The following is a 19,171-nucleotide window of genomic DNA, read 5'->3' on the forward strand; positions in this document are numbered from 1 at the left end:
ACTCTGTTGCCCAGGCTGGAGTCCAGTGGTGTGATCTCAGCTCACTGCAACCTCCACTTCCTAGATTCAAGTGATTCTCTTGCCTCAGCCTCCTGAGTGGCTGGGACAACAGGCATGTGCCATCACGACTGGGTAATTTTTGTATTTTTAGTACAGATAGGATTTTGCCATGTTGCCCAGGCTGGTCTCGAACTCCTGGCCTCAAGCGATCTGCATGCCTGAGCCTCTCAAAGTGCTGGGGTTACAGGTGTGAGTCACCACACCTGGCCCACAGTATGTAATTTCTTACCTTCTGCTCATCTTCACCCAAAACATTCTGATGGCCCTTATTGATTAGAAGAGGAGGAAAATGCATTAAGTTTAGTTGGCAGAAATTGTGTGAATTTAAATCTGTGCATTTAGAGAAACATGTGTGGCTCATCAAGCCATTAAGAAAACAAAAAAGAGGAAACTACAAAATATTTGTATTCCTGTAGCCCACAAGAGACAAATCTAGAACAGTGTTGGGGTCTGGTCAAGTAGGGAAAGCTCTCAGTAAGACATAGCACAAACCCCACTTCTGGTTTCCTTGGTTTGGGGCTGTCTCATGTTAATGATATTTTTGATGAGAAAAACCACATGCAAATGAAACAATTCATTGTCCCCACTTGGAGGTGCAGTGGTGGTGGTGGGGAGAACTAGGGAAGGGTTTGTGCATCAGACAAAGGTTGGGATTACAAGGGTTGTAAATGAACGAGATGTGCCTTTAGTCACAGCCACTTCTTAAGTGCTGTAGGTCTATGTGACTCCTGATGACTTGGTCAAAGAAAATATCAACACATTGCCTTAGCTGTTTTCCTTGATGAGGAGAAATCAACACACTTGGAAATGGAAGAATTTCCTCTCTTGGTGCAGTGGCTTTCTGCACTGGCTTGAGCTGCAGTAATCTGGCACTTTGTTGCTTCAGTCACTGGCCCTGGCCCTTGCCACTGCCAGGCAGAGTTGAGCCTGCACTGAAGGCATGAGAATATTGGATCAATACAAACATTATGAAAAATGTTTTAACTTTTTCTTTTTTTAAAAGGCCTGCCTGTTATCTTTATACCTCTGTTACCCACCCCACCACCCCAGAAATGAGCCAGAGCCTTTGTGATGGCTAGATTTGTTTGAATATTTGATTTCCTTCCCCATCTGTTTTGAGAAATAGCTAGCCTCTTTATCAGAAGAGAGCTTAAAGTCTCACCAACATTCTTGCCCCAGGTGTCATGGGCTGAACTGTTTCCCTCAAATTTATATTTTGAAGTCTTAACTCCCAGTACCTCAGAATGAAACTGCATGTGGAGATAGGGTCTTTACGGAGGTAATTAAGTTAAAATGAGGTTGTTAGAGTCATTCATTGGAAAAGTATTTGTCAAATGTCTACTATGTGCCAGGCACATGTTAGGCATGCAGCCCCACTGGTTAGAACAGATATAGACCTACCTTCATAGACTGTCTGGCTTCGTGGACATGCAGCCTGTGTAGTCACTTAGTTCTCCATGTTAGAAAGACCCTGTGGTTGGTTGAATGCTCTGTTGTCACCATCTTGAAATTCTTAATAATTTTTGAATAAGGAGTTCTGCATTCTTTTCCTCTGGACCCTGCAGATTATGTAATTGGTCCTGCTCATGGAAATTGGTATAGTAGGAGAATCAATCATATTCTCTGCACTGAGGAGTGTGGTTTGGTGGCATGGAGAGAAGGTCAGTGTAGCAGTAGTACAATATAAAAAGATGAAGATGATAATATTCACAATGGCGGGAAGGAGGGGAGTCTGCTGCTGGGGGATGAAAAGATACATAAGTGGAGCAGCAGGGGTTCTTTTTTGTTTTCTTCACTTTTCCCCCCAAACCTTATTATTAACCCTGAATAATTCAGATAAACTGAACAGGTCTCTAGTCCTTGAAACCTGAAAGAATCTAACATGCACATATAGGAAGTTATTTAAGTCATGGGATTGAAATAGAGCAAGAAGAGAGGAGAATTGAAGATGCTTGAAGACCAGTGTTTCCCACACTATCTGTGAAGGAACTTTTCATTCTTTTTCATTACCTGTTTGTCATGAACTGATATTAACACTTTGGAATGTAAAATAGAAACAAATTGCAAAAAATTACAATGAAAACAGAGGCACACCAAATATTGTACAAGCTCACATTTTAGATTAAACAGAAATAGAATTACATTTCAATAAAAATCATCAGAACATAAATGAAAGAAAAATTACAAAATGTACATTGTTTATTCAAAGTGTCCAGATAGATAATTAATAAAGAGAATTGCCATTATCCTCCTAATATTTATCACTTCACAGCCATAACAACTAACAAAAAGTTGGGAGTGAAGTAGCAATTTCCCACTAAACAACATGAATGTTAATATTTGAAGTTTTAATGTGACAAATCAGTGGGCTCTTTGCTTGTTAAATTATCTAATCTAGGTTGGATTGGTAACATGCTACTTGCAGGAGATGATGTATATCTAAATTGCTTTTATATTTTATTTTAACAACACTAGTAGTAGAAAAACTAGTCTCTCAAAAATATGTTGAAGGGAACGGAAGAAGAGTTAAAGCAATTTAACAATATCAGGATAATCACTTTTAACTTTTATCCTTAATGATGGAAACAATGCGTTATTTTCAAAATTCATCTTCAATCTTTCATCAGTAGCCAGTTTCAAAAACTGTCACTCAAGTTATCTTTCAATGAAATAAACGGATTTTGGATCCATGAATTTCTTGCATGTGGAGCTTGTTTTGATAGAAAATACTCAGATATTTTATCAAATTTATAATTAGTTTTTTAATATTTTGTATATAACTGTCCTTTAAGTTTGATGGCTTTATTGTTTCATTAGTCTGCAATGATTTTAGCACTTCACTATGAGTTATGGCTATAAACTCAATAACAAGGGATTATACTTCTGAGTAAAATTAGTACAAACTCCTATTTGTTTAATTCTTTGGAATTACTTCTCTGATCATTATTTAGTTTACTACTATGATTACTAACACATTACTGATGTGTGTCTTGTATTGGCAAAATTGGACAGTAAGGATTGTTTTGCCATCTATAATTTAGGGTTAAAAACAAATGACACAAATTTTACTAATTTAGCTAAGAATTTACAAAAAATAGGCTTGATTAAAAATGAAAATGATTGTAAAAATAACAAGTTATATAAGTAAATAAATATTTACATTTTCATAGAGTTTTACTCTTGGGTTGCAGGTGACAAACCTTGAAATTTTACTCATTGTAATATCGTACTATTGCACGACAAGGACACAACCATGCCACCTGCAACTCAAGAACCAGGTTGAAGAATACCTGAACTGTTTAACAAGCAATGTCCAATGATCATGCACTTGGATATTCCTGAAATGTCAAATTGATATCAACACTGCTAAGCACTTATCCTTTTAATTTCTGTACTTATTTCCTTGTGGACTAAACACAAACAGTTTGCAGACTGACACTAGTCCAAGAACCACGCTTTGAGTAGCATTACTCTAGGGAACACTTGCATTGAAGGGACTGGCAGAAAGAGAACTAGTGAAGGAATTTATGAAGTAACAAGGGAGGAGAACAAGGAGACCATAGATTTGTGGAAGACTAGGGAATTTTTAAGAGGAAGTGGTTAACTATATTGCCTGCAAGAAAGGTCAAGTAGGTTGAGGACCAAAAGAAGCCATGGGATTGACAATTATCATCAGTGACATTTGAAAGAGTGATTTCAGTAGGGTGCTCTTGGTGGTAGTGAAAGAAAGCCAGGGGTCAGCAGGCTGAGAAATTGGGGAAGCAGAGAGAACCAATGGGGACTACCCTTCTAAGGAGCTAGGTGGTTAAGAAATGGAAATAGTGTGATAGCTTGGGGGTATAAAAACTTTGAAGGAAGACTTTTTAGACCGATGAAGACTTTTTAGACCCTTCCCCAAATTTTAATATCACTGAAGGAGTCTCAAACTGAAGAGAGTTCCCTCTCTAGATAGAAAATCTAAGAAATACATATATTTTTTGTAGAAGTCTTACAGCAATCTTCTTAAAATTACCAAGCAGGTTGGAAGAGATCCACGAATTTCAAGAAGTTCAGGGGGAATTTTTTTAAGACTCTGCTGAAATGTATATACATATTTATATATATTTATATATATATTTATATATTATATATATATATATAAATATATATACAAATATATATATTTTTTGAGACAGGGTCTTGCTCTTGTCGCCCAGGCTGGAGTGCAGTGGCATGATCTCAGCTCACTGCAACCTCTGCCTCCTGAGTTCAAGTGATTCTCCTGCCTCAGCCTCCAGAGTAGCTGAGATTACAAGCACCTGCCACCACACTCAGCTAATTTCGTATTTTCCGTAGAGATGTGGTTTCACCATGTTTGCCAGGCTGGTCTCAAACTCCTGACCTCAGGTGATCCACCCGCCTTGGCCTCCCAAAGTGCTGGGATTACAGGCGTGAGCCACCGTGCCTGGTCTAGACTCTGCCAAAATTCTAATACTTCTTTGGTAGTGCAACAGAAAACTAAAGATTTTGATGGTGAACTTAATTGCTTCTGAGTTGTGTGGATGAAAATATATTTTATTATTTTTTCCTTCAATTTTTATTTTAAGCTCCCGGGTATATCTGTAGGATGTGCAGGTTACACAGGTAAATGTGTGCCATGGTGGTGTGCTGCACAGATCAACCCATCACCATGGTATTAAGCCCAGCATCCATTAGCTCTCCTGATGCTCTCCCTCTCCCCACCCTTCCCCCCCTACAGGCCCCAGTGTGTGTTGTTCCCCTTCCTGGGTCTATTTTATGGTGTGTGTGTGTGTGTGTGTGTGTGTGTGTGTGTGTATCTATTTATGTGTATATATTATGATATATACACCACACTTTTTTCAAACTATTATTTTAGGTTAGGGATATATGTGCAAGTTTGTTATACAGATAAACTGTGTGTCTCTGGGGTTTGGTGTGTACAGATTTTTTCACCACCCAGGTAACAAGTGTAGTACCTGATAGGTAGTTTTTTGATCTTCTCTCTTCTTTCACCCTACACCCTCAAGTAATCCCCAGTGTGTGTTGTTCCCCTCTTCATGTCCATGTGTTCTCACTGTTTAGCTCCCACTTATAAGTGAGAACATGCAGTGTTCTCAGTGTTTGGTTTTCTGTTCCTGCGTTAGTTTGCTGAGGATAAAGGCTTCTGGCTCCATCCATGTTCCTGCACATGATCTCATTCCTTTTTATGGCTGCAGGAAAATATATTTTACATACTAGTGAACATAGTTAAATTAATCCATGATCAAGATATACATTCTTTTGTAAATAGAGAAATCTCTTTATCATAATTGTAACATGGTAATAAATAAATCTAGATTACATAAATGTAATCTAGATGTTGATAAACTGGTTTTAAATACAGCAAGTGATATCTACATATGAAGAGTTTACTTCAGTTCCTAGAACTTTCCTTCACTTTCCTGCCATCCCTACTTTTAGTAAGCAAGCATTTACTGTGTGTGTAACACTGTGCTAGGTACTAAGGCAACGATGATACCCAAGATTTGGTCTCTATCCTGAAGGTACGCACAGGAGAAACATTATCAGTCATGATGCTTTCTGTTGCAAACAAGTGAAAACCTCAGCTCAGCTTAGGTCAGCTCCAGGGCTGGCCAAATCAGAGGCTCATTTGTAACACTGAGGATCCAGATTCTTTTGAAATTCCTCCTGCACCAATATCAGCATTTCTACCTTCTCTAAGGTTGGCTTGCCTCACGTTACAATGGCTGCAGCAATCAAAAGTGTCACATCCTCAGTAATACTTAATATTATTACTATTATTTAATAATATTTAGAACTGTGCCATCCTTGTGTTTAAATTTATCAGGCTCCCAGCAGACTACTCCTTATCTTTCAAAAGTCAAAACTGCATCCTGAGTTCTTGCTTAAACTAATCTGGGGTGAGGTGAATGGAAGTAGCACTTTAATTGTATTCATTCTTTGTAGCTGGACCTGGGCCTGGGCCCTATCTCCTGACCTTTGCCCCCAAGAAAGATTTCTGAAGTTAGGTAGGACTGGCTGTTGAGTAGGCCAGTGCTTGCGAAACCTTTACACATCCTCACATATGTCATAATATGCAGATAAAAAGATAATCCCTTATACAACTTGCTGGGATAAACTCAGGAGGCTTACAGCCATGACCTGCTTGAAGGTTCTTCCTGCCTTAGACCTTGCTCAGCTGCTCCAGGATGAGGGGATTTACATCAGAGCACAACTGTATTTTATTCACAGCATAAACCATCTCATTCCTTCTCAGTTGACGAGTTCACAGTGGGCAATAACAGTGTCTGCCAAAGAGAAAAAAACATGTACTCAAACTAGATAATGTATTGGTACAAATACCAAGACATAGAAGTGATACAGCTTTAAGCCAATGTTTGATGGTGGTAGTCCAGCAAGCTCTTTTCTGATGTCTTTGTGCCTTTGCACATGCTCCTTCTCTGTCACTGTTTTCTTCATCAACATAATATAATGGACAAGCGGAATCAAATACAGTTGAGTTCAAATTCTCTGCTACCCATCTGCCCTGGTATTGGACAAATTAACTCCTCTGAGCCTGTTTCCTCATCTGCAACGTAGACTAACTAACACTACCCATTTGAAAGGGCTGTTTCTTAGCTAATGCATGCCAGGCTTAAAACCTAGATGACGGGTTGGTAGGTGCAGCAAACCTCCATGGCATACGTATGCCTATGTAACAAACCTACACGTTCTGCACTTGTATCCCGGAACTTAAAGTAAAAAAAAAAAAGAAAGAAAAAGACTGTTTCTGGGGATTAAACAAGATAATTATGTAAGGTGGCCAGCAGAGTTCCTGGTACATAGTAAATGTCAGGCCTGCCTGACAAACTTCTATTCAACAGCTACTGCTCCCCTGAAAATCTTCCTTAGACGTTTCCACGGTGCTTCCCGTTCTTACACCACTACGATCCTCTATTACACTACTATCCGTTCATTCCCCACAGCTCCCTCCCTTCCTTTCCCTAACCAGTGATCCCCAAAAGGCCAGCAACTGTCTAACATTTTCTATCTTCTAGTGACTGGTAAAGTTCAGCACCTATTAGCGCTTCAAGTTTGTTTTCGTTTTGGCCGACTTTGCAAAACGGATTGGGCGGGATGAGAGGGCGGGCGCCGCCCGGGGAGGGAGAGGGGCGCGCCCGCAGAGGGTGCACTAGCCAGATATTCCCTGCGGGGCCCGAAAGTCTTCCCTATCAGACCCCGGGATAGGGATGAGGCCCACAGTCACCCACCAGACTCTTTGTATAGCCCCGTTAAGGGCACCCCGGCCTGGAGGGGGTGGTTCCGGGTAGAAACACGTCCGGGCCGCGCCGGATGCCTCCTGGAAGGCGCCTGGACCCACGCCAGGTTTCCCAGTTTAATCCCTCATGACTTAGCGTCCCAGCCCGCGCACCGACCGGCGCCCCAGTTCACCACAGACGCCGGCGGGCCCGGGAGCCTCGCGGACGTGACGCCGCGGGCGGAAGTGACGTTTTCCCGCGGTTGGACGCGGCGCTCAGTTGCCGGGCGGGGGAGGGCGCGTCCGGTTTTTCTCAGGGGACGTTGAAATTATTTTTGTAACGGGAGTCGGGAGAGGACGGGGCGTGCCCCGACGTGCGCGCGCGTCGTCCTCCCCGGCGCTCCTCCACAGCTCGCTGGCTCCCGCCGCGGAAAGGCGTCATGCCGCCCAAAACCCCCCGAAAAACGGCCGCCACCGCCGCCGCTGCCGCCGCGGAACCCCCGGCACCGCCGCCGCCGCCACCTCCTGAGGAGGACCCAGAGCAGGACAGCGGCCCGGAGGACCTGCCTCTCGTCAGGTGAGCGAGCAGAGCCGCCGTCGCCTCACGCGGGAAGTGCGCCCCGGGTGTGCGTAGGGCGGGCGCCAAGGCGGCTCGGCGGGGACGCGTCCTCGCCAGGGGCCGGGTCCCGGCGGGAGGAGGTGCCCTCCCTGCCCCCCGCCACCGCGGAGCGTCTGCAGAATGGTGACAGGATTCTGGGGTCTTGGGCGAGGGGTCTCGGCTTCAACTTGACAGGTGTCGGGCGGGTGGGGCTAGGGTCCTGAGCGAAGTGACAGGTGCAGTTCCCTCTTGTGAGGCTCGGAGGCAGAGGGTCGTTGCGAGCGTCCATCAGACGCAAAAAATGAAAAGTAAAAATACAAAAATGGTGTCTGTGGGAGAGTTTTTCATTGGAGAATTGGAGTACTCCGGTGGTCGTCTGACTTTCTGTTTTGGTCTCACGCGATGCAACAGTTGGGAAGTATTTTCTTCCGGGCGTGCACTGCATCTGAAGTCCATTCGTGGGAGAGGCCGACCAGAAAGCCTTGGACTTCTTAAGAAGCGCAGGGTCCTGAGTGTCCATTGCCCACAGGATACTCGGCTCAGGAGCTTTGCGGCGTTTCCTTAGAACAATAATGCATCGAGGCCTTGGGGACTCAAAGCCATCTGTAGTGATTGATGGAGCGTAACTCAGAGGAACTGATACATGGGCAAAACTTTCGTGAGACATTTATCAGAAGTGCTTGAAAGTTTCTAAACTTTTTTTTTTTTCCTGTTGGACGAACTCTTCTGCGTGTTAGTCGGCTTCAGCTTGTCTCATTATTTCTTCCATTTTGCCTTTTGACTTTGAACCAGCAAGGATCCTCGTGTCCCCTCTTTTTGGCACAAAATTAGTGGTTCTGTGCTTAAATGGAAATTTTCGTTTTCCCTTATTAAGTGGAATCTAAATTTAAGCAAGTCCATACGAATGCACTAGAACTTGAAGGGAAGTATTTATTGTATTGCAGCGTCTTACTTTTCTTGGTTGTTCTACTTTATGGTTAAATAGCTATGATTGAAAGAGTGTAATTGTCATTATTGTCAGCACTGGTTCTACTTTGAGACCACAAGTTCATTGCAGGGGGAATGGGACTTGTTTCTGTTTTTCACTATTTTCTCTCCCATTCTTGTCCATCACCAAATCCTTTCACCCTCACCCATTTCTTTCCACTCGGTAGACACTAACAGAATTCACGGCAGAAAAGATTGAAGTGGGATTTAGGAAATGGCCCGTGGAAGGCTGTTAAAAATTTATATATTTAAATGGACTGTCTTATAGGTCAATTAAAAACCATATTCGTTAAAAAACCAAAATAACAACAACAAAAAATTAAAAACCACGTCTGGGGCATGTTCTGGGAAAAGACATGACTTTAGTTTCTGATTAAATTCTGATGTATCCAATTCTTGCAAATTTCCCTTGGGAAAATGCAGTAATGGCTACTCTAAAGAATTCCATGTTATGCACACAGCTTTGGAAGCGTACTCTAATGTAGGGTAACCCGGAATATTGACGTTCTGGCCACTGCTTGGAAAAAAGAGGACTGTTTCTTTCATTTTTTAAACTCATTTTATATATTTTAAGTAATGGAACTATAAAAAATTCTCTTATAAGTCAAAACCATACAAGATACAGTCTGTTCTTGATTATCCATACCCACAAAGGGTTTCATTAACATAGACAGTTGAACGCTATAAATTAACCAGCAAGGGTAGGACCACTGCCGTGCAGTCTGATGCTGAGCATCTTGCCTGGAGTTGGAATCAAGGCTCAGTCCAACTGCACTTTCAGTGACAGATTCCATTCCTGATTTGAGAGTTGAGATCTTATTTCTGTTGCCTTATCTCTGGCCTAAGTAATGTAGCTGGAAGGGAAACTGTCAGTAGGAACAGCATACCACATTCATTGTTGAAATAACCAAAGGTTAATCATGTTTCGAGCTGGGCATGATGGTGTGTACATGTAGTCCATGCTACTCAGGAGACTGAGGCAGGAGGATCGCTTGAGCTTGGGAGTTGGAGGCCAGCCTGGGCAACAAAGCAAGACCCCAGTCTTTAAAAAAACAAACAAAAAAGCTGACCAGGCATGTTGGCTCACGCCTGTAATGCCAGCACTTTGGGAGGCCAAGGTGGGAAGATTGTTTGAGGCCAGGAATTTGAGAGGAGCCTGGGCAACAAAACAAGACCCTGTCTCTAAAAAAAAATTTTAAAAAATTAGCCAGTCGCTGTGGCACACCTGTAGGCTCATCTACTCAGGAGGCTCAGGTGGGAGGATCCCTTGAGCCCAGGAGTTTGAGGCTGCAGTGAGCCATGATTTCACCACTGCACCCCAGCCTGGATAACAGAGTGAAACCCTATTTCAAAACAAGAAAAAAACCAAAAACTATGTTTTGAAGGAAGAATTGGCAGTCTAGAATAGTGGTCAAGGGCGTGGATTATAGAGTTAGACTGTTGGGCTCACATGGTGGTTTACCTCTTACCGGCTGAGACCTCAGGTAAGTTCTTTAATTTCTCTGATTTGACAGACATCTGTAAATGTCTACGTTTACAGATAAGAATACTTATCTAAAAGGGCTGATGTCGGGATTCAGTGAAACCATGTGTTTAAGGTACTTTCTACAGGATCATAGTAAATACTCAAAAATTATTAATTATTCTTCATACTATTCTTATTAGTAGATATCACATAGAAATTAGATGAATGGAAATGAATTAGCCAACAAGAATTTATTGAATGCTTGTCTTTGTTAAGGGGAAAGGACAAAAATAAGCAGTCATATCATGTAAGATGTGCTAGTAGGTAGAGAGATTATATGAAACATTGATAAGAGAAGACTACAGTTTAACAAAGTCACTGGCGTTGAATTGTATAATATTATCTATGGGTTTTTATCTTTTTGTTGTTATCTTTATCTTATTTTCCCAAACAGCTTTAGCTATTACATTTACTTTCCTTCACAGAAGTGTTTTGCTGCTTTGAAGTATATTTGACTTACCATGCAAGCAAATATTTTTCACCGTGTGGTATCCTTATTTTGGAATGACCATGAAAAAGATAATCATGTGTTTAAATTTGAAGTGTAATTTTTTCTAAGATAAAATAAGGTCTTAAAGTATTTAATAATGTTCTCTTTCACAATAGTGTTATGTGCAAACTATTGAAACAAGTGTGTACTGAATCAATTTGCTATATAAGTATATGCCAATTATATGATTATTTTCATTTGGTAGGCTTGAGTTTGAAGAAACAGAAGAACCTGATTTTACTGCGTTATGTCAGAAATTAAAGATACCAGATCATGTCAGAGAGAGAGCTTGGTTAACTTGGGAGAAAGTTTCATCTGTGGATGGAGTATTGGTAAGGATTTTCTTAAAACGTTTTGAAAATTTTTTTTTCTCATTTTAAAAACAACTTCAAATCACTATACAAAAATTGAAAAGTAGAAAAATATAAAGACAATAGAAGCTAATAATAATTCCATTACCCAGAGGAAATTTACGTCTGCTAACATTAAAAATGTTTGAGGCCGGGCGCGGTGGCTCCTGCCTGTAATCCTAGCACTTTGGGAGGCCGAGACGGGTGGATTGCTTGAGCTCAGGAGTTCGAGACCAGCCTGGGCAACATGGTGAAACCCTGTCTCTACTAAAACACACACAAAAAATTAGCAGGGTGTGGCATGTGCCTGTACTCCCAGCTATTTGGGAGGCTGAGGCAGGAGAATTGCTTGAACCCAGGAGGTGGAGGTTACAGTGAGCCGAGATCATGCCACTGCATTCCAGCCTGGCAACAGAGCGAGACTCTGTCTCAAAAAAAAAAAAAAAAAAGTTTGAAAAAAATCCCTCCATAAATGCCTCCCACCAAACTGTTTTAAAGCAGGTCTTAGTTATATTTTATTCACTATGATACAAGGACTTTAAAAAAAACACTGCCATACCTTATAAAATAATTTTTATACCTTCTAATATGCAATCAGTGTTCAGATTTCCTGATTGACTCAGAATTAGTTTTGTTAGAATTCAGGATCTTGAAAATATTTTGATATATTCCTTTCATGTTTTTCTTTGCATATGTATGTATGTATATGTTTAATAAAAGCAGCAAATAATTACTAGAGTTTTATATGTACTGGGGCAGTAGTATAAGAATTTTAAATAGCGGGGCATGGTGGTGTGTGCCTGTAGTCCCAGCTACTTGGGAGGCTGAGATGGGATGATCACTTGAACCTGGGAGGCGGAGGTTACAGTAAGCCAAGATCGCACCACTGCACTCCAGCCTGGGAAACAGAGGAAGACCCTGTTGCCAAAAAAATAAATAAATAAAAATAAGGCTAGGCGTGGTGGCTCAAACCTGTAATCCCAGCACTTTGGGAGGCCCAGGCAGGTGATCACTTGAGGTCAGGAGTTCAAGACCAGCCTGGCCAACATGGTGAAACCCCATCTCTACTAAAAATACAAAAATTAGCCAGGCATGGTGGCAGATGCCTGTAATCTCAGCTACTTGGGAGGGTGAGGCAGGAGAATTGCTTGAACCCGGGAGGCAGAGGTTGCAGTGAGCCGTGATCATGCCACTGCACTCCAGACTGGGCAACAGAGAAGACGCCATCTCAAAAAAAAAAAAAAAAACAAAACAACTTTACAAATCTACAAATAACTCATTTAAAAATCACTGAGATATGAAATATAAAATCTTTATTTTATGTGTAAAATGTGAAATGTTCATTTTACAGATGAAGACACTGAGTAGAGTGAGGTTGAGTAACTTGACCAAGGTTCCTAGGAAATAAGATCTCAAATATAAATTTGAGATTATACATGTACTTACATATAGTTACATGTAGTTACACATAGTTTTGTATTTTCCTGTTTTTTTCTCATATGAGCATTTTCTTATTAAAGTTTTTTTGTAATATAGTTTCTAGTGATAGTATAATATTTTAGCTGTTGGATGTATTTTAATTTGTTAACTCTTACTGGATATTTGGGTTTTTTCCAACTTTTTGATGCTATAAAATAATGTAATAAACATTTGTATTCATAAGAATAATGCCTGGCACAAAGTGAGTCCTTGATAACTTGTTAAATAAATTAATGAATGAACCTCTGATTATTTTATTAGAATAAATTCTTATAAGTTGAATTACTAAGTCAAAAGCTATGAACATTTTTATGACTCTTGATGATTATTGCTAGATTACACTTCAGACAGATACTTTTAATGAATTTACTTTCTCAACATGGTAGTATAAGAGTATATATCTGTTTTTACTGATCTGATTAACACAGCAGAATGTGTTTATGTATGTCCCATAAGAAAATTGTTTAAAACCATTAAATAAAATCTCTGGCAGTAAAAAGGAGAAAACAAGTGTCATAATTTCCAAAGAATTGAACATAGTCTCACATTTCTTATCTAAAAAGAGAGGAATACTGAACTATCTTGAATGTATGACTTGGGTATTATAATCCCCAGGCATCTAATGTATATTTTAACTGACTTGGGTACTTCATGTACAAAGCTGTTTTTGTGCATATACAATTAAATGGGATCAGAGCTCCTTCACTTTTCTCTTCCTAAAATACTAGATTTTTAGTGTTCAGAAATTTTGGAAGGGATAGCTGATTATAAAGAGTATTAGTGAATATACATACTGTAGTTTTCGATTTATAAGCGCATTGTGTTCCAAATCTGTTTGCAAGTTTGATATAGTAGTTAGGTTTTCAGCCTAGTTCACATAACTTATTTTTTTGTACTAAACTGTAACAATAATAGTTTTAACAGTAGAGGCTCTTTTGAGCTTCAGAATTGAATACATATATAAGCAAATGTTACTGCTTTATTACCCTTTTTTCATCCTGGCTTTGTCTCTACCTTCCCTGGGAACTGGCCCAGTTTAAATCTTATTTCCTAATGGAGCTCATGATGGGGACTAGGATGTGTGAAATTATTTATGGCTAGGTACTGGAGGAAGGTAAGAAAGGGATTTTTGGGATTTGAGGTATGCTTTTGAAGGGTATGACGGAAGGTGATGTCCTGTTGTCCTGTTGTAAATCAACAGACTTTTCCTTGAAATATGATTTTAAGTGAGAGTTAAGTTTTTGAGGGTTGGCCTGAGAATTTAACCTTCATTTATATAATAATATCTAAGGGAGAACGTGATAGAGTGTGTTCTAAGAAGCAAATATAATGACAGAATGAATGTGTTTCCAGTGCACCTGTTCTAGTGGCAGTTGTCTGTCTTCTTTGAAACAAGAGGAGGAATATTGTCAAAAAAGGAAACCCTTTTTAACAGTAGAAAGTAGATGATGTTTATTGGGATAGAGGATGGGTTAAGAGCAAGGATTAAGAGTCAAACAGATATACCATGTCCTAACTCCATTATCCTGAACATGTTATCTACAATTTTCAAGCCTTAGTTTTCTTATCTGTAAAAAGGACTGACAATAATTTCTGGATCTTGGAGTTATGTGCAGATTAAATAAATTAATGCATATAAAGCTCTTATTAGAGTCAGTGAGTGTGTATATTAGGTCTTGCAAACAGAATAATTTTACTTAAGAAATACCCCAGAAAATTTTATCATTAATGTAATTTTTTTAGGAGAACTTAGGATATCAGTTAAAATGGTTACAATTTTAAATGCACTGTAGTGATTTTGATGTAGTATGTTTGTTAAAATTCTTAAGTACTTTAGAGTCAGAAAAGTTGTTTATGCATACATGAAAGCATATATTAATCCCTTTAAAGGAAAAGTTTGTGGTATTTTGTCTAGAAAAGTGTTTTCTTTTTTTAAAATAAATATTTAGTAAAGTGTAATAATAAAGATTAGCTTTGCTCATAAGGTTAGATTGTGTTCATGCTGCTTATAGCATATGAATAGGACTTTCCATTAAGAAATTGGCTAAGGTGCTGTTCGTATTGAGACTTAGGGTGAATCAGCTGTTAGAATTTTGGTTTACTTTCTGCATCTTGATTGGTAGTGTGGTAGAATGGAAAATGCCTTGGACCTCAAGGCAGAAAACTTTGGTTGTAATTATATTGTAGCTATATGATTTTAGGCAAATTGGTTAATTCTATGAGTCTCAGTTTGCTCACCTGTAAGGCAGAAATAATGCCTGAATGTGAACCTCATAGGCTTTTTGTTATACATACATATATATGTATATGAAATGTATGATATACATAAAGAGCTTTGGGATATATTGCCCTTGATAGAGCCACTTACTTATTTTTGTGATATGGTGGTTATATTTTAAATAAATACAGTCACGTGTTGCTTAACAATGGGGACACATCTGAGAAATGCGTCATTAGGTGATTTCATCGTTGTGTGAACATCATAGCATGTACTTATATAAACCTGGATGGTATAGCTTATGACACACCTATGCTGTGTGGTATAGCATGTTGCTCCTAGTCTGCAAATGTATACAGCATGTTACTGCACTGAACATTGTAGGCAATTGTAACACAACGGTAAGTATTTGTATATCTATACATAGAAAAGGTACAAGTAGATCCTCCATATCCTTACTGGTTTTCTTTCTATGTGTTTTACTAATTATTGAGGGAGAAATATGAAGCCTCCAACTATAATTAGAATGGCCCTTTTAAATTCTGTTTTTTATTAATGTATTTTTTATTTTATTTTATTTTATTTTGAGATGGAGTCTTGCTCTGTGGCCCAGGCTGGAGTGCGTGGCATGATCTCCGCTCACTGCAACCTCTGCCTCCCGGGTCCAAGCGATTCTCCTGCCTCAGCCTCCCGAGTAGCTGGGATTATAGGCATGCGCCACCACACCCGGCTAATTTTTGTATTTTTAGTAGAGACGGGGTTTCACCGTGTTGGTCAGGCTAGTCTCGAACTCGTGACCTCATGATCTGCCCTCCTCGGCCTCCCAAAGTGCCGGCATTACAGGTGTGAGCCACTGTGCCTGGCCTTTATTAGTGTATTTTAAAGTTTTATTCTTGGGTGCATACAAGTTTAGAATTTTTATGCCTTCTAGGTAAATTGGTACCTTTATCATTATGTAATGTGCTTTTTAATCCAAACATATTTTTTGTTCTGCAGTGTCCACATATCCATTCCACTTTTCTTGTGATCACTCTTTACATTGTGTATCTTTTACCTTCATTTTGATTTTAACCTATTTCTTTTTTATATTTAAATGGATTTTTGTTGTTTTGTAATCAGCATTCATTAAAAATTTTTAGCTGAATACTTTTTACTTTTGTTAGGGTTCCCCATGTCTCTTCCTTTCATGTTGTGCCACAGATAAGCCATTATTTATATCTTTTCTCTCACTGGAGGTTCCTTTTTTTAGGGGAAATTAAATAATCTGAAATACAAGGAAAGGATATGTTGATTTCAAGAAAGGTTATGTTTTTATTCCTTATCTGGCTTGTTCTTGTTGTGAGGGTGGGAGCAATACTCTTTGCAGCTTTCTACATTCTAGGAAGAAGTAGAATTTTACATTACCATTTGCTTTCTTTACAGGTTTACCTTGGTATTGAGTGTCTGTCCATAGGACTAATTAAAACTATACCAGACTCCTTCTATTTTAAACCTATCCACTCAAGTTATCTTTTTGCATTGCCTCTCACATCTGTCCCTTCATTTCTCTTACCAGCAGTGCTTGGTTTTTACTGTTTGCTTTGGTTTTAATTTCCTTTTTATTTTTTTAATTTCAGAAGGTGGAAGCTTATGTCATTGACTTGAGCATTTTTTTATGCATGTTTTAGTGCCTCTTTCTGACTAGTCTCTTGTTTTCTCCATCCAGTCCATCCTGTGCCTGATTTTTAGAAAAGATTGGCTTACAGTTTGCCCTTTTTGCTTTAAAATTTATCTTTCATTTTACAACCCACTCTCAATAGCCTCCGTTGTAACACCCTCCCATGCTCCCACCACCATTATGAAGAAGTAAAGTCCAAACTGTCTCAGTATTTGTAGTTCTCCATAGTCTGTGCTTTAACCTTCCTTCCAGTCTTATTTTTTATTTCCATTGATGGCCCCCAATGCCTGTGTTCTCCTCCTTTAGTACTCATATTCATGCTATCTCCCCTTTTTTTTGGAATACCCTTCTTTTTTCCTTTAGCCTAAATTCTGTTTTTAAGATGCAGTTAAAGCTTCTCCTTTATGCATATCTCTTATAAGATATATTATTTGCAGACTTTTCCCGCCATTCTGTGAGTTGCCTTTTCACTTTCTTGATGATGTCATTTGCAGTGTAGGATTTTAATTTTGATGAAGTCCAGTTTTCTATTTTTTTTTTTTTTTTGGTGGTTGTTTTTTTTGGTTGCTTGGGCTTTTGATGTTGTATCTAAGAAGGCCTTGACTAACCCGAGGTCATGATGGCTTATTCTATGCTTTCTTCTAAAAGTCATATGGTTTTTAGTTCTTGTAAGTCTTGGGTTTTTTTTTTTTTTTTGAGTTAATTTTTGTGTATGATGTGAGGAAGAGGTCTAACTCCAGTCTTTTGAATGTGGATATCCAGTTGTCTCTGCACCACTTATGGAAAAGACTATTCTTTCTTCATTGAATTGTTTTGGTGCCCTTGTTGAAAATCAGTTGACTATAAAAACCAGGGTTTATTTCTGGAGTCTCAGTTCTATTCCATTGCTCTGTATGTTTATTCTTTTTTTTTTTTTTTTTTTTTTTTTTTGAGATGGAGTCTTGCTCTGTCGCCCAGGCTGGAGTGCAGTGGCACAATCTTGGCTCACTGCAATCTCTGCCTCCTGGGTTCATGCCATTCTCCCGCCTCAGCCTCGTGAGGAGCTGGGACTACAGGTGCCTGCCACCACGCCTGGCTAATTTTTCTGTATTTTTAGTAGAGACAGGGTTTCACTGTGTTAGCCAGGATGGTCTCAATCTCCTGACCTCGTGATCCGCCCACCTTGGCCTCCCACAGTGCTGGGATTACAGGCGTGAGCCACCGTACTCGGCCATATGTTTATTCTTATGATAGTACCATACTGTTTTGTAGTATGTTTTATAGCTTTGTAGTATGTTTTGAAATAGGGAAGTGTGAGACAACTTTGGTTTTCTTTTTCAAGATTACTTTTGTTACTCTTGGTGCTTGAATTTCCATGTGAATTTTTAGGATCAATTTGTTAATTTCTGTTTTAAAAAAAGGCAGCTGGGATTTTGACAGGGATTATGTTGGATCTGTAGATCAATTTGGGGAATATTGCCATCTTAACAACATGAAGTCTTCAGATGCATGCATATGGAATGTCTTTTCATTTAAGTCTTCTTTAATTTCTTTCAACAGTGTTTTAGTTTTCAGAGTATAAATCTTACTAAATATTTATTCTTGGTGATATTATTATAAATGGAATTGTTTTCTTTCCTTTTGGGCTTATTCATTGTAGGTGGATAGAAATAAAATCTATTTTTTTTGGATAAGAGCAGCTAAAATCAGTTGGGTGCGGAGGCTCACACCTGTAATCTCAGCACTTTGGGAGGCCGAGGTGGGTGGATCACTTGGGGTCAGGAATTTGAGACCAGCCTGGCCAACATGGTGAAACCCTGTCTCTACTAAAAATACAAAAAATTAGCCAGGTGTGGTGGCGTGTGCCTGTGGTCCCAGCTACTCTGGAGGCTGAGGCAGGACAATCGCTTGAACCTGGGAGGCAGAGGTTGCAGTGAGCCGAAGTCGCGCCACTGCACTCCAGCCTGTGCAAAAAAAAAAAAAAAAAAAAAAAAGGCAGCTAAAATCTATGTATTTAACAAAAATCTCTAATACAGTACCATTTTATTTATTATAGTCCTCATGTTGTACATTAGATCTCCGGACTTGTTCATCCTATGTATTTGCTACTTCGTATCCTTTGAACTACATCTTTTCAAAGGATGCAATTGGGTAATGTGATGCCTCTAGCTTTGGTCTTTCTGTGTAGGGTTGCCTTGGCTATTCGGGCTCTTTTTTGGTTCCATATGAATTTTAAGATAGTTTTTTTTTCTTTTTCCTAATTCTGTGAAGAATGTCATTGGTAGTCTGATAGGAACAGCATTGAATCTGTAAATTGCTTTGGGCAGTGTGGCCATTTTAATGATATTGATTCTTCTTATCCATGAGCATGGAATGTTTTTCCATTTGTTCATCTCTGATTTATTTGAGCAGTGTTTTGTAATTCTTGTAGAGAGCTTTCACCTCCCTAGTTAGCTGTATTCCTAGATATTTTATTCTTTATTGTGGCTATTGTGAATGGGTTGCATTCTTGATTTGGCTGTCAGCTTGGGTGTTGGTACATAGGAATGCTAGTGATTTTTGTACATTGA

The 19,171-nt window shown here is 39.4% G+C and overlaps 1 protein-coding gene and 1 long non-coding RNA gene across 6 annotated transcripts in view; one reads left to right on the top strand and one right to left on the bottom strand.

The window, feature by feature from the left end:
- Positions 1–1,500: 1,500 nt before the first annotated feature.
- On the bottom strand, positions 1,501–7,476 carry LOC129464066 (uncharacterized). Of its 2 annotated transcripts, none has more exons than XR_008651419.2 (3): positions 7,332–7,476; positions 6,214–6,368; positions 1,501–1,798 (listed from the first exon to the last, which is right to left on the bottom strand). It is a non-coding gene; the product is annotated as an uncharacterized lncRNA (long non-coding RNA). The 2 variants fall into 2 exon arrangements; XR_008651418.2 differs by lacking the exon at positions 1,501–1,798 and adding an exon at positions 4,836–5,270.
- Positions 7,477–7,560: 84 nt separating this feature from the next.
- RB1 (RB transcriptional corepressor 1) overlaps positions 7,561–19,171 on the top strand; it is a 183,806-nt gene continuing 172,195 nt past the window's right edge. For 2 of the 4 annotated variants that reach the window (XM_055244934.2, XM_055244933.2), the window contains exons 1-2: positions 7,580–7,895; positions 11,124–11,250. In XM_055244934.2, the coding sequence (XP_055100909.1) occupies positions 7,759–7,895; positions 11,124–11,250 (264 nt within the window). In that variant the 5' untranslated portion in view covers positions 7,580–7,758. Of the gene's footprint in view, positions 7,896–11,123; positions 11,251–19,171 lie in introns of all 4 variants that reach the window. The other 2 variants (XM_055244932.2, XM_055244935.2) reach the window with 2 other exon arrangements.

The sequence above is a fragment of the Symphalangus syndactylus genome, chromosome 15, assembly GCF_028878055.3.
Source record: "Symphalangus syndactylus isolate Jambi chromosome 15, NHGRI_mSymSyn1-v2.1_pri, whole genome shotgun sequence".
NCBI classification, from domain to species: domain Eukaryota; kingdom Metazoa; phylum Chordata; class Mammalia; order Primates; family Hylobatidae; genus Symphalangus; species Symphalangus syndactylus.